This window comes from Peromyscus californicus, unplaced genomic scaffold (genome assembly GCF_007827085.1).
Source record: "Peromyscus californicus insignis strain IS unplaced genomic scaffold, ASM782708v3 Scaffold_19__1_contigs__length_69161282, whole genome shotgun sequence".
In the NCBI taxonomy this organism is placed as follows: domain Eukaryota; kingdom Metazoa; phylum Chordata; class Mammalia; order Rodentia; family Cricetidae; genus Peromyscus; species Peromyscus californicus.
In genome coordinates this window covers 36,629,696-36,656,350 of record NW_026294491.1, presented here as the reverse complement: position 1 = coordinate 36,656,350, position 26,655 = coordinate 36,629,696, and the positions used below count along the sequence as shown (strand labels likewise).

At 37.8% G+C, this 26,655-nt stretch overlaps 1 protein-coding gene across 11 annotated transcripts in view; it reads right to left on the bottom strand.

Annotated features, from left to right (window-relative positions):
- Window positions 1-26,655, bottom strand: part of Tsga10 (testis specific 10) — a 103,168-nt gene that overhangs the window by 27,155 nt on the left and 49,358 nt on the right. For 10 of the 11 annotated variants that reach the window (XR_008219913.1, XM_052745112.1, XM_052745109.1 and 7 more), the window contains 6 exons: window positions 18,457-18,572; window positions 14,665-14,819; window positions 11,300-11,355; window positions 6,933-7,101; window positions 4,566-4,676; window positions 1,853-2,038 (listed from right to left, as the gene is read on the bottom strand). Coding sequence is in view for 10 of the 11 variants with exons in the window: in XM_052745112.1 (XP_052601072.1) it covers window positions 1,853-2,038; window positions 4,566-4,676; window positions 6,933-7,101; window positions 11,300-11,355; window positions 14,665-14,819; window positions 18,457-18,572 (793 nt within the window). In the remaining variant the exon portion in view is untranslated. The remainder of the gene's footprint in view (window positions 1-1,852; window positions 2,039-4,565; window positions 4,677-6,932; window positions 7,102-11,299; window positions 11,356-14,664; window positions 14,820-18,456; window positions 18,573-26,655) is intronic. The other variant, XM_052745111.1, reaches the window with a different exon arrangement.

Genomic DNA, 26,655 nt, shown 5'->3' with positions numbered 1-26,655 from the left:
ACTGTGAAAAAATTTAAAGATTAAAAATAGTATTTAAGCAAATTATAACCCATGGTTTCTGGCAAGAGTAAACTTTTTTGTTTGTTTTACGAGACAGGGATTTTCTGTAGCTTTGGAGCCTGTCCTGGAACTCGCTTTGTAGACCAGGCTGGCCTCAAACTCACAGAGATCTGCCTGTCTTTGCCTCCTGAGTGCTGGGATCAAAGGCATGTGCCACCTGGCAAAAGTAAACTTTTAGAAGGCAATTTGATAAACTAAGTGAAATGGTGTGTGTCTTAGATCCAGTACTCGCTTCCAGGCATAAGCCTAAAGAAACAGAGCCAGGAGAAATAAAAAGAACATTTGTTACAGAACACTTTACTACAGAAAAGGGGGGAAATTGAATTCCCTTAATATAAGAATAATTAAGGAATGAAAATATTTATACAATGAATATATGCCACTGCTTGAAGTATCTGTGTAACAAAACAGATGACTTTTTAAAATTGTTACTGATCTTAAAAAGGCTAGTTGCAAATAGATATCTAGTAGATTTTATCATTTAAATAAAAGTATTTGTAGTGCCAGGGATGGATTCAGGCCTTCAGCTGTGCTAGGCAAGCACCTGACACAGAACCAAATCCTGAGCCCTAATAAATGGAAGCGTGAGAACTACAGAGATAACTCACAGTTAAGAGAGCACACTGCCATTGTCAGACAGGAGTCTGACTCCAGCACCCGTCAGGCTGCTGACAATCACCTGTAACTCCAGTTCCAGGGCATCCAACATGCTCTTCTCATGTCTATGGGCACTGCACTAACATGCACAAACGTTCTCCTTCTCCCTCTTTCTCACACATGCACACACATACACACATATAATTGAAAGTACAAATAAAATCTTAAAACACACAGAGGGAAAAAAGGAGGGAAGGGAGGGAGGTCTAGGAAGATAGCTCAGTCAGTAAAATGCTTGCAATGCAAACGGGGGACCTGAGTTTGACCTCTCAGAAATTATGTTTTAAAAAAGGTCAGGCATGGTGGAGCATAACTGTAACCCCAGCATTGGGAAAGCAGAGACAGGGCGATCGTGGGCAAAATGAAAATGATTGAGGAAGATGGCAGATGTCAACCTCAGCTTCCACATACATGCCACTACACTGACATGTGCACATAAATATACAAGACTGACTTGAAAACAGAAAACATTATATATCATTGGTGCATGAGGGGTGCATAGAAAGAGTGTGAATTCATGAAAAGCAACTAGAATAACGTGAAATCTATACGTACCCACTATGGGGGTGAAAAGTTGTAGTTTTAATGTTTGGTTTCTTTTCATTTATTTGTGTGTGTGTGTGTGTGTGTGTGTGTGTGTGTGTGTGTGCGCGCGCGCGCGCGCGCGTGCGTGCGTGCCATATGAGTGCTGGTATCCATGGAGGCCAGAAGAGGGAGTCAATCTACTGGAACTGTGATTACAGGTGGTATGAGCCACTACATGTGGAAGATCAGCAAGAGCTCTTAACCACTGAGTTACTGCTCCTGCCTCTGATATTTCATTTCTTTAAACAAAGATATATGAAGCAAATGTGGCAATATGCTAATGTCATTACATCTGTAGGACAGGAATAGACGTGTTTTATTATTTTTCAAAAATGTGTTCTTTTTGTTTGAAACAGTTCCCAATTTAAGAAAAAAAAGCTGATGATTATTCTGGTTGTGGGTACCTAAGAGAACCAAGGTAGAATAAGAGGTTATAATTTACAGTGCATTTATATAATTAAACTGTCAATATATTAAACTTATGAAAAGCCAAGGAAAGCTCACTTAAATATGATATGGATGTACTGTAAGCATATTTCTATAAACTTACTTGCTCAACCTCTCTGTTAAGGGCATCAACTTTTTCTTTCAATCTGTTGGCCTCTGCTTCAGCAGTAATAAGTTCCAATTTGAGGGTATTGTTTTCTGCCTCTGATTGGCGGGCTTTATTTTCCCAGTTTTCAGCATCTTCGTTGGCTTTTCGGAGTTGTTCCATTATTTGCCGGTTCTCAGATTCCTAAAAAGTAAGTGTTGAGTATTACTTTAAAACTTTAAAAGTACCTAACATAAAGTGCATATGGAATACTGAGAATCACTTGCAAATAATCTTGAAGAAATCCTACTTACCCTCCTAACCTAGAAAGATGGTCATCCTGTTAGGAACAGAAAGAAGTATGGTCCAACCTGCTCCCACAGTTACCCACTCAGGAGAGTGCTCTTCTCTTCAGGACCTGCACATCCTCGTGCTTCTTTTGAAGAGAATCTTCCCCACGACTGTCTACTGACCCCTGCTGTCTGAGCTGCCGACCTTCTCATCAGCACCCCCTTGCTCTCAAGTTCTTGCTCCCTTCCTCTAAATTTATTGAGCTGCACTGGCCATAGAGTTTCTGCATTCTTTCATATCTTAAGTGTCAATTTTTGAGAAGACTTATTATTTTTTTAACTGTATTGGGGTGTGCATATGCATGCTGAGTGCTGGTGCCCTTGGAGACCAGAGGTTTTGGGTCTGCTGGAGGTGACTTAGGTTCTGGACACTGAACTTTGATCCTCTGTAAGAGTGCTCTTCACCACTAAGCCATATCTCAAGACTCTGAGGATTAATTTCCTTGGTCACAGACTATAATCTCTTTTTTGCTTCCTTCTATTAAGTTGTCAGAAACTACTCAGAAGTAAAATGTCAAATATATGCTAATAATATACACTTATGTATAAGTTGCACATACAATACAGAACCAGATATTTTGGTGGAACTAGGGATTGAATCTAAGACATTGAACTTGCCAGGCAAGTGCTTTACCACTGAGCTGTATCCACCACTTGTGGGAACCAGATTTTTTTAATCTTCAAAGTGATATCATAGATGAATTAGTTTAGGTAGGCCCTGCTTTCTATAGGGAAAATTCAGTTCCATAAATAATATACTATGTTAAATAGCCATTACTGGCTACTTCAAAATCCTATTTCAGGGGCTGGAGAGATGGCTCGGCAGTTAAGTGCTTACACTGCTTTTGTAAAAGACCCAAGTTTGGCTTCCAGCAACCATGTTGGGCAGCTCACAACTTCTTGTAGCTCCAGCTCCAGGGAGATCTAGTCTCCGCAGGCATCTGCACTCATGTACAGACACACACGCACACACACACACACACACACACACACACACACACACACAGACTACACACGCCCAGAAAGAAAGAAGATTTAGTGCTGTGGCTGGCCTAGCTTGTCCTTTAAACTTCAGTTGTAATTCTCTTAGTAACAGGAACACTATCCTTCCTGTTAACACCATATTTCTCTATCAGAAATCCTGAGCTAAATAAAATAACCAAAGTACAACAAATTTACACCCCACCCTTTCAAATCAAATGCATGTTCTCCCAGTTAAAATTACTTATTAGTAAGAAACTGATTGTGAGCCAGTTACTATTGCCATCTTGTGGCCTTAGATGTAAAAGTTCTTTACCCTGTCTATTAAATTAAGTGTGCACTAAAGTACTGCCTCTCAAGACTCAGAAATTCCAAAGCTCCTGAAAGTGATGGGTACAACCTAGGAGTCTAAGCCCTTTAAAATGTTATTTATATATACTATGAACAAATGTTCAAAATAAGTTTGTATACAGACATTAAATTATATGTTAAATAAAATATGCTGCTGAGGGAAGTAAAGTTCCCACTCACACTTTAAGTCTTATGTAGGTAATACCACATCTATGATAATGATCTATTACACTATTTTAGAGATTTTACCTAAGTACATCTCTATTGTCCTGAAACAAGCTGCGTATTACAGAGCTGACACACATATCTACATCTGTTAATCTCTGAACTCTCTCTGTCTCTGTCTCTGTCTCTGTCTCTGTCTCTGTCTCTGTCTCTCTGTCTCTCTGTCTCTCTCTCTCTGTCTCTCTCTCTCTCTCTCTCTCTCTCACACACACACACACACACACACACACACAGACACACACACACACACACACACACGACTAATCAAATAATGCCTAGCCAGGCGGTGGTGGCGCACGCCTTTAATCCCAGCACTCGGGAGGCAGAGCCAGGAGGATCTCTGTGAGTTGGAGGCCAGCCTGGTCTACAGAGCGAGATTCAGGAAAGGCACCAAAACTACACAGAGAAACCCTGTCTCGAAAAGCCAAAAAAAAAAAATGCCTATAAGAAATGTGCAAACGGCTCTAAGAAACAGGTGGTCTAATACAGTGTGATCATTCTGCCCTATCAAACAATCAGGAAGAGTCACTTTTGTCTGTTTATAACAGAAAATGTAGTATTTTATGCCCCTTGTCCTTCAGTTAGGAGGACTCTTTTTGCCTAGGGTATTTACTCTGAATTAACAAACTGAAAGGTGCAGGTTCTTGAGTCATCTTTTGAGACAGGTGATTCTAAATATATATAGTTATTCTGTCACAGTCAAAACTACAATATTTGATTACAGAAAGACTTGATTCACTATTCTGATGAGCATAATAAATCACTAAGTTAAGTCTTATGAAAACTTGTAGTTATCATGAGCAAGGAAAAATGTGTATATATACCTCTGACTTTAATATATTCTTCAGCTTGTTAACCTCCATATTCGTATCCTGGACCTTCTGTTTTATATCATTGAGTTCATTATGAGTATCATTCAATTTTTTGGACAGTACCTATGGAAAAAAGATAGCTAGATTTGAATATAATAAATAAAAATTCCTATAAGTAAAAACATCTAAAGTAAATTTTAAATATTTGAAACAGATAATATAAAATTAATATAACAATCATATAAAAACTTATATGAAAGTGGTAAAGAAACAGAAGCTCAAGAGAAAACAGGCAAGGGATCCAGACAAACAAGTCATCATAAGGGAGCATAAATTGGTAACACTAAATTAAACTTCACTAGTAACCAAAGATATGCTAATTAAGAAAATGGAATAGTATTTTGCCTACCAAGTTAGTGAAGAATTAAAGCTTCAATTGTGCTAAGGAATGAGTATTTCCAGGTATTGTTTACTGTAAACAAAATTTTTAACAAAGAAATTCTGTGAACCACTTTCATAGAGACGTATTGAAAGAGAAAAAAGACATTCTCTATATTTGAAATACAAAAAATTCTATTTACAATGTTTAAAATTGTAAATTTCTATGAAATCAGTAAAAACACATGTTAAAAGCTAACACAACAGTAACTAGATAGTAGAAACACCAGGAGATATTTCTTTTTCCTTTTTTTCTGTATGAAAAAAAATCGTTCTATAATGAACTTATATTTCTATTAAAAGATGTGATATTAAGAATAAAACTCTCTAAGGTTTCAATTTTCCAAATTTTCTACAATGTTGTTTCTTATCCTGTGGTATGTAGGAAGACCTTTCTTATATGACCCAAAGGAAGAAGAAAACTACACTGGAACATATGTAAACTCTTATGATGCCAGTTTTCTTCTGGTGGCCAATCATGAGTATGCAGTTTAACAAAGCAGGGAAATTTATATTGTGGAAAGCTAGTAAGTGGCATTCTGGACACAACACTCATTTTTTTTTTTTTACAGATTATAAGATTCTTAGAATTTAAACTATAGAATTTAAACTAGATAATACAATCTAGCAATGAGAGCCAACCTCATGTGAGTCTTAAAATACCTGGTTCTATTGCCTCCTCACATAGAAAGGGCATGATATAAAGTAGCACAGTTTTTATTCCACCAACATTTAAAAATTATATGCAAAAGCAGTGTGGTAGTTTGAATGACAATGATCCCCATAGGCTCCTGTGTTTGAATGCTTAGTCCCCAGTTAGTGGAACTGTTTGGGAAGGGTTAGGAGGTGTGGTCTTGTTGGAGTAGGTGTGACTTTGTTGGAAAAGATGTCAGTGGGGATGAGCTTTTAGGCTTCAAAAGCCCTTGCCAGGTTCAGTCTCGCTCTCTCTGCCTGCTGGCTGTGGATCAGGATGTAAGCTCTTAGCTACTTCTTCAAGACCATGCCTGCCTGCCACCACATTCTCTGCCATAATGATCATGTTTTAACCCTCTGAAACTGTAAGAAAGGCCCCAGTTAAATACTTCCTTTTATAAGTTGCTTTGGTCATGGTGTTTCATCACAGCAATACAACAGTAACTAAGACAAACAGTATTACAATTTTGAATTTCTATGATGTAAGAAGAATGTATATTAGATGTCAATAGTAACTGTATCCCAGCCTGACCTCAAATTGATTTGTAGTCAAGGATGACCTTGGGCTTCTGGTCCTCCTGCTTCTACCTCCTGAGTACTGGGACTAGGGACAGCCAGCACCACATCTGGTTTTGTATGGTTATGGGGATCAAATTCAGGGATTCATGTCTGCTTAACAAGCATCCTACTAACTGAGATACATCACCAGCCTCTTTCATTTGGTTTTCTTTTTTTTTTCAAAAAATAATGTTTTAATGTTTAAATTAAAATAATATTGGAAGTGAAGACTGTCAGACTGAAATATATATATTGGCTTACACAGTGAAAAAATAGAATTTCCCTAAAAAGTATCACAGTGCTAAAAAGGTCTAAAAAAACGTATCACAGTCCATACATAATATTTAAGCACAGTAGTATGTAGTCCACTATAAACATGCCCCTGTTTTAAATTTTCTCATAGTTCTCAATCCTCATCTGTTCTCTTTAATTCAAATATTTACCCTTTGGTATGGAAGTTTTTCTAAGATTTAAAACAAATCCATTATATTCCCATTCCTTTCTCTTTAATATCTAATACTTTATGTCTGAGAATTTCATCTAGAAATTACATGACATAATCTGTTATGAAAGTGGAAAACAAGAATTGCTGGTTGCAGACTCTGCTTTTCTACAAAATGAAATGAGAGCTGTGCCTCTGAAGAAATGCATTCTTTTTCTTTGAGAAGAAGAGTCTGGGAACAAGTATACCTGATTTTCTTGTTTGGCTTTGCTAAACTGTTCTTGAAGGCTGTCGTTTTCGTGAGCCAAGATATCTCTTTCCCTGGCAATCTGAGCCAGTTCATCATTTGTTTCATCCAATTGCCGGCGCATTCTGGAAATATCTTGTTCGCACATAATTAGGGCTTCAGTAGACTGTCTATTCCACAAATCAAATAGTACATAAGAAGAAAGATTTTACTGAAATAGAATAATGAATTCTCACAAGACAGAAGATGGACAGTTAGAATGAAAACAACTGAAGAAGCTTAAAACATTTACATTTAAAGGAGCCACTGCGAAGGCCACATTTACAGTTTCACTATGAAAAGTATACTAAATAAACACAAGTCAGTGATGTGCCTGCATCTCAAATTTTCTAACACTTAATAGGAAGGCTTTCATTAGACTTCTAGCTATTATGGCTGACTCTCCCCTGCAGAGTCCTCTTCCTCTGTGCCCTTAAAAGTTGTTTTTCAGAGTGCATACCCATACCTCACTCTTCTCCTTCTAGCCCTACTTTTCAGAGAAATCCCTGTCATGTCCATGACTCCTGTATGATTCTCAATTTTCAACTCAACAAGGATTTAAAATATAGGAGACACACACCCCTGTCTGTAGAGTGGTTCCAGAGAGGGTTAAGTGATTGGGCAAGACCCATGCTCAAAATGGGCAACACCTTCCAACTGTCTTTCCAAGGGGACAGCGATGTCACCTGGAGGAAGGGCTGTACAACACACTACCTGCCCTTCTGAATGTGTGTCATACCTGCTGCCTCCCTCCTCTGCTGCTGCCACACTTGTTTCTCTGGCCTTCCTTCCAATACAACCTCAACAGTAGTGGCTCAACAGTGAGTTCCAGGCCCCCGGCACCAACCTGGCAAGGCATCCAGTTTCTTGGGGTGGGTAAGTACTAAGTTCTATGCCCTTCTGGTACATAGATTGCCACTGCTGGAATACCTAGTTCCTAGCATGTGAGGCTATTTTCCTTTAATATACATATATACATTCTATTGGTTACATCCTCTAGAGCAGTGGTTCTTAGCTTTCCTAATGTTGTGATCCTTTAATACAGTTCCTCGTGTTGTGGTGACCCTCAAACATAGAATTATTATATTGCCATTTCATAAATGTAATTTTGCTACTGTTATGAATCATAATGTAAATATATGATATGCAGGATATCTGATATGAAACCCCTGTATGGGTCATGACCCACAGGTTGAAAACCACTGCTCTAGAGAGCCCTGCCTAATAACAACTTTTTTGGTACCAGGAGTGGTTGTAAAGAAATAGAACTATAAGTATGAATTTCCATAATGGGTTTGGTGATAGCTGGAGCTGGCTCTTACTATGTTGGATTACTTACATCAGGGAAAGAGCAGCACTTTGTCTTATTGGAAAAGATATTTATTTTGGTTATGGGTTTACTTTTCCTGCATATAATGTTTACAAAATGCCTTATCCTCTTTTGTGGTATTCCACACAGCAATACTTCTGACCAGGGAACTCATTTCACAGCCAAAGAAATACAATAGTTGGCTTATGTTCATGGAATACACTGGTCTTACCTTGTTCCCAACCATCCTGAAGCAGCTGGCTTGACAGAACAGTGAAACAGCCTTTTAAATATGGAGCTATAGCACCAAATGTGCGGCAATAGCCCAGAGGGCTAAGGGTAGGGTTTTCCAGAAGGCTGTCAATGTTCTGGATTAGTGTCCATTATATGGTACTATTTTCCCTATAGTCAGGATTCTTGTCCGAGAATTAAGAAATGGAAATGAGAATGGTACCACTCACCATCATCCCTACTGATCCACTAGAAGAATGTCTGCTTCCTATTCCCACAACCTTATGTTCTGTTGGCCTAACAAGCATTGGCTCCAGAGAGGGGAGAGTGTTTCAACCAGGGGGTACATGAACCATTCCATTGATCTAAAAACTAAGGCAGCCCCTGGTCACTTTGGGTTCCTCAATCAACAGGCTAAGAAAGGAGTTAAAGTATTAAGAACGGTTGATTCAGGGAGAAACTTACTAACACCCCACAATGAAGCAAAGTAACAGCATGTCTGATATGCAAATCTTTTAGGCTATCTCTTAGTGTTACAATTCCCTGTGATTAGGACCAATGGGAAACTGTAACTTAGCCTAGGTAGGATGATTAAAAACTCTAGATCCTTCAGGAGTGAAAGTGTGTGTCATGCCCCCTATATAAAAAACCAGATTTACTGAGGGTTTTTTTTTTTTTTTTAAGGCAGAATGAGTAGTACATTATCAGTTGGTTTTTTTTTTTTTTTTTTGGTTTTTTGAGACAGGGTTTCTCTGTGTAGCTTTGCGCCTTTCCTGGAACTCACTTGGTAGCCCAGGCTGGCCTCGAACTCACAGAGATCCGCCTGGCTCTGCCTCCCGAGTGCTGGGATTAAAGGCGTGCGCCACCACCGCCAGGCACATTATCAGTTTTTAGCTTAAGACACATGATCAGTTATAGAAATCATGACTGTAATTATCACACTTATTTCCTGTATGTTTTTTGGTGGTGGTGGTAGAGGTGGTGGTGGTGGGTACATATATATTAAACAGATCTCTGTTTTTCTTTCTTGCCTTATAGCTTTAGCATGTAATACAACATTGAGTTGCTTTCAGAACATAAGTGCCATTATATCTATATTACCAAACTCAAATCATGAGTTATTTTAAAAAGTAAGCATTCTTCAAGGGACTTTGCCATTTTTCTGGAGGAAGAATTAATACATTTTCAGTTGGACATGGGATAGTTATTTCACATCACCTGGACTTATGACCTTGTTACAGTCTTCATTTAAAAATTAGGAAAGAGCCGGGCGGTGGTGGCGCACGCCTTTAATCCCAGCACTCGGGAGGCAGAGGCAGGCGGATCTCTGTTTGAGGCCAGCCTGGTCTACAGCGCGAGATCCAGGAAAAGCGCAAAGCTACACAGAGAAACCCTGTCTCGAAAAACAAAACAAAACAAAACAAAAAAAATTAGGAAAGACATTAGATGTGACTGTATGTCAAGTTGGTAAGGGGTGGAGTTGTAACAGCTCATCTTATCAACTTGGTGACACTTAAACACTCTAGGAAACATACCTCTGGGCATGTCTGTGGTGCTGTTTCCAGAGAAGCTTAACTGACTGGGGAAGACCCATCCTCAAAGTGGGCAGCACCCTCTAAATGGCTCTCCCAGGAAAAAAGTATTGTCTGGCCCCCTGCACTTCTTTCTAAATGTGGGCAGCTACAGCTGCTGCTGCTGTCATAGACTCCAACTTCTTTGGACATTCAATGTAAAATGAATACCAGCAGCCTTTCCAAGAGCCTCCAACACTGGTCTCAGGCTGCTGAGGCATCCAGCTTTGTTGACTGGGCAGCTGCTGAGTTCTCTGCCCCTGTAGCATGCAGATAGCCATTGAAGGAATATTTAGCCTCTATTTGGTACTTTTCCTGTAGAGAACTCTGTCATTCCCAGCACCATGTAAACCACAGAATAACTGCCTCCAGAATTAGTCCCCTAGTTAACATCTCAGACTCATGTTTCCTGGACACATCTACAAGGTCTCACGGGCTCTTTAAATTCAGAGGCAAAGTTGTCTTTTCCTGAACACCCCTCCTGTCATATGCAATGAGGACCTGGAACCCCGACATTTCCCTAAAGTTCCTCATCATAAAGAACTCATTCCTTCTGTCCCCCTTATCTTTTCTAAAGCCCAATTGATTGCCTCTTCTTCCTGGATAAATCAACAAAAAATACCTTAAACATTTAAAAATTGTAATAGTCTTTACTACCCAAAGGATGAAAATCAAGACTCATCTGTATATTGTACAGGCCTTTTCACGTGTTTGGTTTTTTCCTTCCTTCGCTTCTTTCCCCCCTCAAGATTGATTTAATTTCCTGTGTCTGAGTGTTTTGCCTGTGTGTGTATGTAGCACATGCATGCCTGCTGCAGGTCAGAAGAGTGTAGGATTGCCTGGGCCACCATATGGGTGCTGGGAACTGAACTGGGCCCTCTGCAAGAGCAGAGTGTGCTTGTAACAGCTGTGCCATTCCTTCAGTCCCTCGGTCATTTCTCTTGTCCTTGAGAACAACAACACTCACCTACTCATAGTTCAAGAAGCTTTTGAACACAAACTATGGTTCTTTACTGTTAGTTCTGCTTTAGAAGCCCTTCCCCTAATTTCATTCGGTGAACCTAATCCTCTCCTTTACTCCCCAAGCCAACCTAAGCCTCTGCTGAACATCAGAGTTACTGATACATAACACAGGCCCCTTGATTTTCAGTCTCCTTGTATTACACATAAATAGTATTTTGCCTCCAGTAAGTGCTCAAGTATTTTTGAATGATTTACCTTGATGCCTGTTCCATCTCAGCAATGATATTCTTCATGCCTGAAATGGTCTTTTCCTTAAAATTAATACAAATATTAAGTTAAAATCATTTAAAAATCATTTCTACCAAAGCTGATGAATAAAAAGAAATTGTTCCCCTGTGATTTTCATTTGGTATTAAAAATTTATGCCATATTCTTCACTATGCTTTAAAGTCTATAATCAATGTGTACATTTGTGCTGGGTAAAGTTAATATATTCATTAAAGAAAAGGATACTCTTTGGTGTATTGATATGTGATCATGTAACTAATATAGTGTCAAAAGGTTTGTGTAATCATTCAGCTATATAAGACTCCCATAACCACCATAGTTTGGCAATAGAATATTATATACTAAATAGTACTAATTTACTTCCATATTATAGAAGTAAAGTTTCATGTTATGAAACTTGAGAAAAGGAATATGTAACTAAATTTATTTCTTTTTTAATTATTTATTTTATTTTTGAGATTATAATATAATACAATATAATCGTGTCATTTTCCCTTCCCTTTTCTCCCTCCAAACTCTCCCATGGCTCTCTTTCAAATTCATGAAGTCCTTTATTTATTGTTACATATATATATATATATATATATATATATATATATATATATATATGTATATACACATATATTCCTAAATAAATACTAATTGCTAAGTCTGTAATAATGGGCTGACATTTGGTATTGGATAACCAATTGGTGTGCTCTTCCTTAGCCTCAATCCTACATATAAAACTGTAGGCAACTAAGTTTATTTCTTAGAAAAAACAACTGAGTATATTATTTGTATTAGCAATATTAACTTTAAATATCTGTCCCAATATATTTCAGAGCTGTTGTGAAAAAATAGAAACAGTGGAACCAGTCACGACTGAAATGGATTTGAATATATTGCTTCTCAGGCACCCATACATACTTGCACATACTCAAACACAAACACAGACACATACACATAAATAAATATAAAACCTTTAAAATAAAAGCTAAGATAACCAGGAAAAAAATCACCTTGCTCACTCTAATACAGAGTTCTTCAGATGAGCTTATTTCTGTATCTCCATATTAAACTAAGGAATGAATGCTTTGCTTTCTACTTACAGGCATTTGTTAGTTCAGTTCTAAAATGTCACTACAGAAAAAATTATCCTTTTGTTTGTTTGGGGTTTTTTTTTTTGTTGTTTTTTTGATTTTTGTTTTTTGGGGGTTTTTTTGGAGACAGAATCCATGTATCTCTGACTAGCTTGAAACTTGCATTGTAGACCAGGCTGGCCTTAAGCTTACAGAGATCTTCCTGCCTCTACCTCTCTAGGTTTACAGGCATGGGTCACCATGCTCGGCAACCACTTTTAGCCCTCTAATGCTGCCTTACAAACTATTTCCCTTCAGATGATGGATGTTTCAGAAAACCTTAAATGTCGTCATTTTGAAATGGACCTGCATCTTAGTCATCCTTGTAAAGGAAACATAATGCAGTTCACCAAATAAGAGGTATTTGAAATAGTGTATGTGGCACAAAAAATGAAATTCTGAAGAGGCAAAAAAAAATTCTAAATGTTAGTATTTTAAAAGGAAATCATGCTTATTGTTTTGAATTATAAGGATAATCAAAATCTTCACTAAAAATCATAAATTTTTAAAAAGATCCTTTTTCAGCAAACACACTCATACATGCACACACACACACACACACACACACACACACACACACACACACACACTTTTCTTCCATGACTTCAATTATGCTCAGGAATCCAAATCTAACTTCCATTTTCTCTTCAAACCTAAAATTCCAGAAGCCAGTGAATATTACATTTACATGTCCAAAGGATAACTCCAACTCAGCAGGTGAATAACCACCCTTCCTAAGCATGTTCTGTTTTTTCGTGTTTCTTCCTCATGCACAGGAACTACTGACGAGGCTCTCACTTCCTTAACAGACATGTTTCCCTCAAGGCACTGCAGCATCTTCAGGCAGGTCTCACCACTTTACGTTTTACCAGTCTCTGTCCCTAGTCTCAGTTCCTGACAGTCCATCTTTCCTGCAGATTTATAATTGCTAGAATATTCATTCTAAAATGAAGATCCAGTTGTAACCTCTCGCTCACATTTTCATAACGATAACAAGAGTCCAAGGTCAATATCACATGTATCTTTGTGACTGGGTGTTTCTATACACAGCTATTTGCAACCTATTCTCTGGCCGAAAACTCTCTGGAATGGTCTTGAAATTCTCCCATGAGTCTGTGGACTCTAGTGTCAGCTGCTCTGCCTATCACATTCCCACTGTCCTCTTCCCCTAAGTCTGGCTTATTCATAGTCATTTTTTAGGAAAACTAGGACATGTCACTCCCTGGAAGTCTTCCTAGATCTTCTTCCTCCCCTGGAAGAACTAACTCCAGGCTGAATCAGCTGTGCTTCTGATATGTCCTTATGGTGTTTACCTGTCCTTTCAGAGGAGGATATTCCTCTATCCCTCTACAACCTCATGCACCCTCCGTTTTTACTATAACACTAGTACATGTCAATAAATATTGGTTGGAAGACTGGATGGACAGATGGATATATTAATCAATTAGTTCCCTTAGAATAGAAAAAACCTTACTCCAGTGATACAATTTTGCTTAAAACATTGGTAAAAAACAGACTAGCTTGCCTTCACAATCAGTTTATCAGCTAAAGGGGGCTTCTTTAAATCCATCTTCCTTGTGAAATCTTTTGTTGTTGTTTAACAAGAAAAAAAATACATGTGTGGCATTATCACCCAGCTTTATGAACAAGAACCACACAGCCTTTTCCTAAAGACTGGCAATGGCATAAAAATATGTGCCCCCAAAAATACCTGAAATAAGCTGGGCTTGCTGGTGCACACCTTTAATCCTAGTACTTGGGAGGCAGAGGCAAACAGGTCTCTAGGAGTGTGAGGCCAGTCTGGTCTACATACTGAGTTTCAGGCCAGCCAGTGAGACCTGTCTCAAAAAACGGAAAAAGTGTGTTCCTAGTTTACAACCACAAAGGCAGTTTTAATGGAATGAGCATATGACTTTCCAAGGTGATAGACTTAAAATGTTCGAAAGAAAAAAAAATTCTTACTACTTTATTTTGATTTAGTTATTATCAGTAAACCTGAATCACTAATTCATGATAGAAAAATAAGTTTTAAACACTAGCTAGATTTGCATGCATGCTTCCTAAAACTTGCTTAAGACATTTCAACATCAGATTTTAAAGTTTTGGTTTTCTAGGAAAATCCTATTCTTTTATTCAGAGTCAAGGAACCCACAGTTTAGTATTTAAACATTTCATTTAAGCATATCTTGTCTACTAGTTCTCAGAACATACTTTCATTGCCAAACTCTCTCCAAGTGATGCAATATTCTCAGACTTTTTATCCAAACATGCTTGCAGGCATTCCTTTTCTTTAGCCAGATCATTGAGGGTTGCACCAAGAATGCTGATTTCTTCTCGCTGTGCAATACTTTGCCTCGTAAAATTATCTAAATAATCATAAAGGCGTTGTTTTAATCAAGATAAAATCTTTTTTCCAGTTCATCAGATTGAAATTTTTTCCAACTAGTTGTCCTATGTTATCCAATCACTTAAGAGTAACATAACCCAAATAAAAAGATTTTGTTTGTGATTATAAATGATAGTGAACCACAAAGTTCTAAACGCCCATAAATGTAAAAGCACAGTTTGAATTATAGCAAAAGAAAGCTCTATGTCAATATCTAATCAGACTGATCTGTGTGGTAGGGAGCACAGAAAGGGAATGAATGAGGCAGGTGGAATATCAAAGCAACCGATGGGTTTTCTCCATTAAATTCCTCTCCTATCTAGCCTAGATGACTGTTGAATGTAAAGTTGACAACACATTTTAATAAAATATTCAATTAAATCAGCTTTAGAGTTAATTGTCTCCCAATTTTGATTCTTTTTTATTTTTCTAAAATTCCTAAGTAGGAGAATCATTTATGGTATCCTATTTGTGAGAACTCTGACAAGCCAATGTCAGTATTGAAGGCATGAATGATTTCTTTCGAAGCAGGGTTTTTTGTTTGTTTGTTTTGTTTTGTTGTTTTTGTTTTCTCTCGGAGCTGAGGACCGAACCCAGGGCCTTGTGCTTGCTGGGCAAGCGCTCTACCACTGAGCTAAATCCCCAACCCCCGAAGCAGGGTTTTTTAAACTGTAGTTTGTCACCCAACTCTGTCTGAACCACCTAGGAAACACCAACTTTTAGGCTTTCCACGGTCCTACTGAATCAAAAATTCTGATAATGGAGACAGCAACTTGTATTTTGACAAGGACACTGTGCCCCACACCCCACAGTGATGAGAACTTTGGTCTAGAGGTAGATGCTTTAGGATCACAGAATTACCTGGCATAAACCTTCAACAAGTCTGGCTCCAACGATCTTTGTTAGCTTCTAGGAGACTATGTCACATGCCAGAGTTTAAGAACTACTCTTCTAGTGCTCTGCAAGGAGAGCTCTGCTAGACCAAACTTCTAGAATAATGCCTACAGAGTTAATTCCTGTCAAGAGCCATTCCAGTGCAGCGCTTAAGTGGTGATACCAGCCTACCAACCACATCATACGGTACTTAACAATGTCATGGTCTTTCTCAGAGGCAATAATGCCTCTCAGGCAACACACAGGTTTTGGTGTTTTTATATCTGTGTATATTTCCACTGAAAACCAATCAATCCATTATCTAGCTATCATGGTGTTGTCAACATAACAGAATCTAGTACCACTTAGGAGAAGGGTCTCTTGGCATGCCTATATGGGATTATCTTGATTATATTAATTGATGTGAGAGATATTTCTTAATTGGAGGTGGGAACATCCTCCAGGCAGTAGGTTCTAGGCTGTATATAGAAGGTAGAGAAAGAAGCTGAGCACCATGCACGTGTCTGTTGCTTTCTTCTGTTGCAGACATAATGTGACTAGTTACTTTAAGCTCCTACAGTCTTGACTTTCCTACCATTAGGATGAACTGTACTTTGAACAGTAAACTGAAATAAATCCTCCCTCCCTTAAGTTTGTTTTGACAGAGTACTTTAGCACAGCAACAAGAAAAGAAAATACAAATATCTGCTTCTTTAAAATTCTAATAAATACAGTATTCTGTTTGTTTGGATTTTTTGTTTTGTTCGGTTTGGGGACAGGGTCTCATGATATAGCCCTGACAGAGTTGGGACTTGCTATGTAGCCTAGACTGGCTGGAACTCATGATCCTCCTACTTCAACCTCCTAAGTGCTGGGATTTCAGGTATGAATTACCATGCTGGATTCTTGCTATCTTTTAATTGTTTGGGATTACAAAGAAAATTACTTGGATAAAATTTCCTATGTAAGTTGATGTGATCACATCTTCCTCTTCTTAGAAGTACCAGGTAAAATTTTCTTTTGGTTAGACTTATGGAAGATGAACTTATTTCTAACATTTGAAATTCCTAGGAAAAATAGCCTTCTCCAGGGAAGAACACACCAATTGGTTATCCAATACCAAATGTCTCAAGAGTCTAGCCCAACTCTTTATTTTGTAAACTCTCTAGTGTGTTTATACTAATGAAAATATTAAAAATAAAACATATATAGGTATATGCATATATAAGTGTATGTATGTACATATGCATAGGCATATGTACTCCCCAGCCCGTCACAAAGGCTCAAATTGGTTTCACTTTCACAATGGCCATTACCACTGGTGGTCATCCCACAGTGCTGGCATCTCCAATACAAGTGGGTCTCTACTGCTTTCCTGGCCTTGCTTCAGGGATTCTGAATCTACCTTTTGGTACAAATGTGATAAATACATACATATAATGTACCTTATACAAAAGTCTCGTGAGATACTTCTGTTCTTTCCCACTTCTACTTGACTTCTCATTCATTCCTAAACTCACTGTCCCTTCCACAAATAATACTTCAAGCTTCTGAGGGTCACTGCCAGTGTGCTACAGTTTATTGATAATTTTTAGCCCCATATTATTTTATTTTCCAATAATATCTGACAAGAGATCATACCCTCTCTTTAAAACACCTTTCTTTCCTGCCTTCCAAATAGATTAACTTCTGGGTTTTCTTCCTACTTCTTTGGTTTCTTCTTACTGTCGAATTCTCTTCTCCTTATTCTCTGCCCCCCCCCCCCCCCGCAGGTGACTTCATGGTTTTAAAATACCATTTATATATAGTTATAGTATCTTATTATATTACCTTTCATATTTCTCTTTGAATATTTCCTGTCTCAATCAGTAGCAATTTCATCTACCTAGTTACTCATACTAACATTTACTGAACAACGGGGGGGGGGGGGGTGTTAAGTAATTTTTTTTTATTTTTGAAATTATTATAATATAATTACATCATCCCCCTCCCTTTTCCTTTCTTCCTCTCAACCCCTCCCATGTAGCCCTTTGCTCTGTTTCAAATTCATGGCTTCTTTTTCTTTAATTGTTGTTACATACATGCATGTGTATAAATATTTAAATACAACCTGCTCACACCATATAGTGTTACTTGTATATATGTTTTCGGGGCTGTAGTACTGGATAACCAATTAGTGTGCTCTTCTCTGGAAAAGACTATTTTTCCTGAGAATTACAAATACTAAAAAATTTCCTTATCTTTAGTCTTCCATAATCCTAAAAAAAAATTTGTCTGTTGCTTCTACGAAGAATGAGATAGGTTCACATCAACATAAATGGAAATTTTTTTTATCAAAGTGAACTTTTTTGTAAACTCAGACACTATTATAGATATAACTAAACATGTGAACATTTTCTCCCCAAAGTGGAAATACATACACATTACAATTCCTTTCAATAGCTCTGAGTAAGCTGTCATGTTATATAAATAGTATCAGATTACAAGTAATTATAACAAAGAAAAGGGGGCTGCTGCTTTATCTCTTCACTGACAAATTCAAGTCATAACTAAGTATTTGTGGTTTTAAATCTAAGCTTAAAAATGCTGCAGTCAAATAAAAATGCATTTCCCATTAATCATATTCATAAACTTAAGCTAAGGGCCTCTTCCTAAATTTATGTATATTATAACTAAAGGAAAGAAAAATGTATTTTTCTACCAGACTTAAGAAAAATAAAAGGCAATAACAGAAAAAAACTTACCAATTTTTTCATCCAAGCACATAATTTTCTCCTGAGTAAGCTGTAGTTCATATTTTTTCTTAGCAAGGTGTCGCTGAGTATCAGAAAGATCTTTTTCTGTGTTTTCATATAGAAGTCTGAAAATATTTTAATAATAAAAACTAATTCTGGAATTTTTATGTTTTGTCAACTTTTAGTATATTTAAATCTAAAAGCTTTTAAGGACACTAATGTGTTTTCCCTTTTAATATTGCCATTATTCTAAAACCGCACTGTAGAAAGTTTACAGAACAAGGAGTAGGGCTAGACAGACAGACAGCTCAGTTGGGAAAATGCCTACAATGCACACATGAGGACCTGAGTTCAGATCCCCAGTATCCAAATAAAAGGCTGGCCTAGAGGCCCACGTGTGTTTTTAATCCCAGAACTGGGGCTGGAGAGGGCGGGAAAGGCAGATTCCTGGAGCTCACTGGTCAGACAGCCTACCCAATCAGCGAACCCAAGATTCAGAAAGAGAAAGACTGGATCTCAAAATTGATGGAGAGCAACAGAAGACTCCCAGTGTTGACCTTCACACATATTCATTCATTCATTCATTCATTCATTCATTCATTCATTCATTCTCTCCTCTCTCTCTCACTCAGGCTTGTTTTATTTTGCAATGCACATTTTAGAATTATCATGCTTTAAAGTTAAACTGAATCGCATTTTACCAATACTTAATATTTAGTATTTTAAATCTTATAATGCAGCTCTCCAGATCATGATTTTCTGGCTAAAAAATTATTACATGAGTAATAATCACTTACTTTTAAGCAGATACACCGATCCCTTGTTATTAGACTTTTAAGTTTATTCCAGTTTTCACTTTTACAATTAAATCTCTAGTGAACAGCATCTTCTTCACTCCACAAGCATTTACTGTTTGGTATGTATGAGCACTAGGTGCAGAGGAAGCAGTGATGAATTAAGTTGGCACTGTCTATGCCCTCAGGAAGTTCACAGTCCACAAGTGAGTACACAGACTTCCATTTCTAGAAATACGAAAGTCCTTTCGCCAAAATCACACTTAGGCATACTGAACATAATGGGTGAAGTCACTATTTATTTATTTATTTATTTTGTTTTTACAAGACAGGGTTTCTCAGTGTTGTCTGAGCTGTATTAGAACTCACTCTTGTAGACCAGGCTGGCCTCAAACTAAGAGATCCACCTGCTTCTACCTCCCGAGTGCTGAGATAAAAGGTGTACACCACTACCACCTGGTAAAGCCACTTTAAATGTAAGACGAAATGTGCAATAATTTGTAAGGAATGTCTCCTAGTATATAATCAAAGCCTTGAGACTTATACTAGTCGTGTTGTGTCTGTCTCAGTAGCTTAGAAAAGAAAAGGATGCCTCAAGTCTTTATCATGAAGAATAGACTAAAATAGCCCACCTAAGGCCACTGAGCCACTGTTGGAAGGTCAGCCTAGAGAAATTGTCAGTTGTTAAAAGGCTCAGGGAATTCTTCCTTGTGGAATTCTTAGTATTAAAAGAAAATAAAAGTCAAAAGTTGATTCCAGGTTGGACACATAAATGTGTGGTACTGGCAAAACTTTTCTGGAGACAACACTCTCAACCCAGGCGAGAGCTAAATCTCAGAAACAGTCCTTTTGAAAATGATCCCCCATTTCAAATCACAAATTATATTAAAAGCAATACAAATTTAATAAGAGGTTAAAAGTATAAAAGCTAAATGAGATACACCCAAATTTCCGAGTACAGCACTATTGAACAGAAGCTTTAAAACAGATATATTTAAATGCAGACATAAAATAAAACATAAAATCAAAAAAAAAACAACAGCTTTTAAAATATTATCACAAAATTAAATTAATATCATTCAAAAATTTAAAAACAACAAAGCTCAATGTACAAGTTAAGATAAAACTAAAGAGAGAACTAGCAAAATGGAACAAACAGATCAGAGAAAATCACCTTTATCAAGAGCACAGGTAAGGAGGTGGAAACTGGAAGAGGAAATGGCATAAAGATGGAAGTCAGAAGGTCTGTTATTTACCTAATCAAAATCAAAGATCGAGAATAAAGGCAATACTCAAAGGAATGATGGCTAATCAAAGACGAAATCTTAGACTAAGGAAGCACTAATAGGCATCTATTATGGCAATTGTAAGTGGGTAAAAGTAAAAGAACTTCAAAGGATTGAAAGGAGGGACAGGGTAGATGAACTCAAACTAACGAAGGACAATTATTATGAAATCCCACTGCAATGTGAGCTAATTAAGAATAACAACAGGGGCCATAGAGGTAGAGACACTTGTTGCTCTTGCAGAGGACTCAAGTTCAGTTCGCAGAATCCAGAAATGGTTCAAATCCATCCATAATTCCAGTTCCATTAATCTGATGCCCGCTTTTGAGCTCCATGGGAACCAGACACACATGTGGTACATATGCATACATGCAGACAAAACACTCATAAACATAAAAGAATCTTAATTTCTTAAAAAGAATATCACAACAACAAAAAAGGAACTTGAACAGAGGTATCCTATATGAACAGAAATGTTCCAGAAAACACAGGTTATTAAATGAAAAATCTGTGTTAGGCATGGGATACCCAAAGACACCAAAAACAATACAGGTTATTGCCACCACTTTCAGTTGACCACCATAACTAGGCAGTAAGACTCTACTGTTGAAGACACCAAGTACTTTGCAGGACACTCATGGCTAGGAAAGTATTATGGTCAAGGGAGGAACCTCTTGGTGTTGTCTTTCTAAATGGTCATGTTGTCAAACTTCCTTCTAAATATTTGTTTTTATCCATAGATTTGCACTGTTCTCAACCTCGGGCAGAGAAGCTTCTTACCACAGTAGGTAGTGGTTATGAAAAAGACTCAATACCTGTTCAAAGTACTGAAAATAAGTGACTTTGAGTGCTCAGGGAACATCATAAAAAAGAAGGAAAGAATGTATAAGTCAGAGGGTGAAGAGGAGTACTGCAAAATGCTATCCTCAGCATATAAGTGTTGAACACATGAACTCAACAACTAGGGTTACCTGCACAAGACCAAGCTAGTTAAAAATTCCAACATGGAGGTGGGAGGAACTCCCAAGGCCTTACTCCTAGCCAAAAATCTACTAGCAGATGCTTGCTGCTATGAGAGGGAGAGCCACTCTTTTTCAAAGGGTAGCCATGAGCAGGATGTCCATGCTCTCAGTGGTTAGCCCCATAGCCATGTGCAAATAGACAGTTCTTGGTTTAGTGGATATCTATACCTATACCTATACCTATACCTATACCTTTATCTATATATGTGGAGGACTTGAAACTTAAGGGAGATGTAATAGGGAGGGAACAGAAGAGTAAGCAGAAGGGAGTGGGGATTGGATAAGATTAATATGTATTGTATACATCTATGAAATGTTCAAGTAAAAAAGAATTCACAGGGAGCCAGATTTCTACACTTTATTCAAAGTATTAAATGTGACAAGTAATACCTAGAGAAATCACTGAAAATGATATACAAACAGTAAAAAAAATAGCACACACACACACACACACACACACACACACACACACCCCAAAATGAAAATTTTAAGATGTCAAGTAACTCATTCAGAAGAAATGAAAACAGAGGGAAGAAATAAAAATAAAAATAAATGAGAGAATTGAACTATACCCATAATTACAGTAAATGTGTATGTTCTGTCTTATTTTTATAGCACCAAACTGAAAGCAAACAAAATGTCCCTCCTAGCTTTCATGGTAACAGAAGGTATCAAGCAAGCTTCCAAAGGAGGGAAGCAACCAACAGTCCGACCCATCTATGATGCATATGAACTGCAACTACCATGGCACAATAACCCTAAGGGTCCAGGAGTGGCACACAGAACTTGGTGGTAACCATCAACTCTCTAACTGAACTTAAGACCAACTCAACAAGAGGGAGGCCATGTCTGGTACTAGAAATCTAAATAACTAACAATGCTAGTGAAGTCATGGTTATTGGAGAATCTACAACCACTAATTTACTAAGTCAACATAATCACTAACAATCTATAAACATTTGTGATAGTTTGCATTCACAAGATTTTGATCCAATGTATTTTTACATGTGTGCTAATTAAGACTTCATGTTTTCAAGACCATTCTCTCCATACTGTACTATCGTATCTCAGCTAAACTAACATTATTTGAGGCTTCCATATAATCTGAATGGAAACAAGTCCTTTCCATTCCATTCTTGTGTGTGCTAGAATTGTCAAGACTGTGTAGCTGTCCCACATGCTGTAGGTACAAGTCCTCTTATTCTAAGATAACTGAAGTCCTTGAGGCTTTCCTACACACATATGGTTTCTCTTCAATGTGAGCTTTTTTGTGTGCATTTAAACAGTACTAGAATGATTGAAGGCTGTCCCCACAGTGCTTATATGTATGTTTCTCTTCTTTGAGAATTCTTTTGTGTATCTGAAAGAAATAGAACACTGGAAGGTTTTCTTGCAGTTTTTGTTATTGATGGTGGGTTGGGTGTTTTGTTTGCTTGTTTTGTTTTTGTTTTTTTCATTCATGAAGTTTCTCTACCATGTACATTCATGCATGTTTTTGATAGAAAACTGAATAACTGAAATTTCTCCCACTTACATGCTTACATGGAGGTTTCATTCCAATGTGAGCACTTTCATGGAACTGAAGAGTACTTGACTGGCTAAAGTCTTCCCTATATGGCTTATATTCATAAGGATTCTCCCCAGCATGGGCCCTTGTATGACTTCTAAGAGAACTGAGAAAACTGAAGACTTCATTACATGGCTTACCTTTACACAGTATCTCCAATGTGTACTTTTTCTTTGCTTCTGGAAGCACTGGAAATAAGTTAGTTTTCCAGAATTCTAGTTCGGTTTTGTTGCTATACTAAACATCAGGACCAAAAGCAACTTGGAGCGGGAAAGGTTTAATTGGCTTTATTTCCAGGTTACAATCCATCATTAAGGGAGGTCAGGGCAAGAACTCAAAGGAGGAGCTTTAAGCAGAAACCAGGAGAACACTTGTCTACTGGCTTGCTTCTTGTGGTCTAGTCAGCAAGCTTTTCTATATAACCCAGGCTAACCTGTCAGAGATAGTGCCACCCACTATGGGCTGAGCCCTCCCTTACCAACCAGCAATCCTGACAATGCCCCCACAGACATGCTCACAGGCCAATGAAAGTAATTCAATTGAGGTAAGACACTTCCCAGACGTCTCAAGTTGACAACCAAGATTTGCCATCACAGCACTTTGCTCCATTTTCCTAGTAATCATATTCTTTGTTGCATGAGTTCTGAAGGGAATGAATGACAAATGAGGGAACACACACACACACACACACACACACACACACACACACACACACACGGGGCGGGGCAGGGGGTATGATTTCACATGCAGAAGTTTTCTTGTTCAAAACACAATCTAGTCTTCACAGATGGTTTCTTCACTTACGTTCATAGTATCTCTACTACTTGACTTCTGCTGGGACTTCGGTAGCCATCTTCAATGTTCTGGCTACCCATTTTTGTATCATAGAGGATACACTTCATAAGGTTTCTTCTACCACTTGACTTCTTACATATCACCTGGGACTTCTGTAGCCATCTTCAATATTCTGGTCTTCACATTTTTTTTCCTACAGAGGCCATGCTCTAGAAGGGTTCCCACATCATATTTCTATACAGGGTCTTCTGGGAAAAATCCAGAAAAGCACACACCCTAGGAAGAAGTTCACAACCATAGCTTCAAAGGTCAGTAACTCTATTTCCAGTTTCTGGTGTCCCAGGTTCTTCCAAGGCTCTGAAAGCCTATGCAGGCCACAACACAACAGAGAAGGAACCACCCAGAGTCTCTCTGAACAGCATATATGTGGTCCCAATAAAGTCTTTTAGATGGATTTACACAGTATTCTGACTTTTTAAACTTGTCTCAGAAACTGTATCCATATGATTAGATTGATACCACTCTTGAGATGGTATAAATTTATTCCATTTCAAAAATTTATTTAGCTTATAAATTTATTATTATAAAATAGACTAATGAGTGCCAGATGTAATATATTTGGGGGCAAGGAAATGAGGTGTGACTACAAAGAAGTACCATAAGAAGTAACTTTGTAGGAATGGAATAATTCCTTATCTCAAATATGGTGACTGACATCAACTATTTATATTATACAATGACATAGAACTATACACAACTTTGCCAATGGAGATTTTCTGATTTTGACATTGTAGTCTAATTATGTAACGTGGGATATTGCTTTAAAAATGGACAAAGGATAAATGGCCTTTTCTATATTTTTGCAAATTTTGTTTTGTTTTTTATTTTTGAGACAGGGTTTCTCTGTGTAGGCTTAGCTGTTCTGGAACTCACTTTGTAGACCAGGCTGGCCTCAGACTCACAGAGATCCACCTGCCTCTGTCTCCCAAGTGCTGGGATTAAAGTCATGTGCCACCACCACCTGGAAATTTTGCAACTATTTACAAATTTTATTTTAAGGTAATATAATAAATTCTGAGATCTAGGCCACACAAGTAAATCATTAAATGAGAATCTTTGGGAGCAGAAAGCAGATAACACTAATTCTTTATAAAGTTCTGCAAATTTTTTATAAAGTTTGGCTGGAGAGATGGTGTTCTGGCTAATTTTATGTTAACTTGACACAAGCTAGAGTCATCTGAGAGAAAGAAGCTTCAGTTGAGAAAATGCTTCCACAAGATCGGCTGCAGGCAAGCCTATAGGACACTTTCTTGATTAACTATTGTTGTGGGAGTTTCAGTCCACTGTGGATAAGGCCACCCCTAGGGTGTAGTCCTGTGTTCTATAAGAAAGCAAGCTGAGCAAGCTAGTAAGCAGCACCCCCCCATGGTGTCTACATCAGCTCCTGCCCCCAGATTCCTGCCCTGTTTGAGTTCCTTTCCTGACTTTTCTTCAATGATGGACTACAATGTGAACGTGTAAGCCAAATAAATCCTTTCCTCCCCAACTTGTTTGGCTATGGTGTTTCATCACAACAATAGAAACCCTAACTATGACATATGGCTCAGTGGTTAAAAGCACTTGTTGATCTTTCAGAGGACCCAGGTTTGGTTCCCAGCACCCATGCGGTAGTACACAACCATGTGTAACTCCATTTCTAGAGCTACATTCAGAGATCTGATACCCTCTTCTGACATCTACAGGCACCAGATGTGCACATACACACATGCAGGCAAAACACTTAAGCATAAAACAAATACATTTTAAAGTTCCAAAAAGTTTCATTTACTTCACCAAGAAACACAAAGGTGAAAATCTGACAAAATATATGCTATGAAAAGAAAAAGGTGTGTATTTCCCACACTTAAGCATATGTAGAACATTACTATGTGCATTAGCTATTCTTGCATTATTAAAGCTACACTACAACCATATGTTTTCTTTTTAAAAGTATCTCTATAGAACACTTGGGACCTACATAAGAAAAGGAGTAGAAAACAGGAAACTATATGTAGTTATCAAAATAGTCAATTTAATAAACCACTAATAACTAAACCAAACTTTGACGTAGGCATTCAAAGATATGGCGATAGTAAACTATAAGACCAGCCCTTGGGAGTCCATAGGCAGGAGCATCAGGAGTTCAAGATCATTCTCTGCTACACAGCAAGTACATGAGATACTCTCAAAAAAAAATCTAACTATTCCAGAATCTTGTGATTCAAGTGTCAGAAAATACTCCAGAAAAAATCCCCCAAGATATTTGGCTAAGCTACCTAATATGTTGTTTTCTCATCTGCCCATATTTGCATATCAAAAAGCAACTACTGAACTGGCAAAATTGTTCAGTAGATAAAGGCACTTACCACCTAGGCTCATGATCTATATTTGACCTCTAAACATACATTGTGGCACATGTACACACATGTACAGACACACACACACACCATCATAATCAAGTCAAATATAATTTTTAAAAACCCTCATCTATGTGCACCTGGACAGAAGACTTCAATACCAAGGCCCTTCCAGAAGACTGAAAGGATCTCAGATATATCCACATACCCGGTTTATGTATAGCTACCAAGAGGTGGAAAACAACTGCCTAGTGATAAAGAAAATGTGCATACTTAGATGGCTAGCTGGCTCAGCAGATAAAAGCACTTGCTGCACAGCTAAATGGCCTTAAGTGGATCACAGAACCT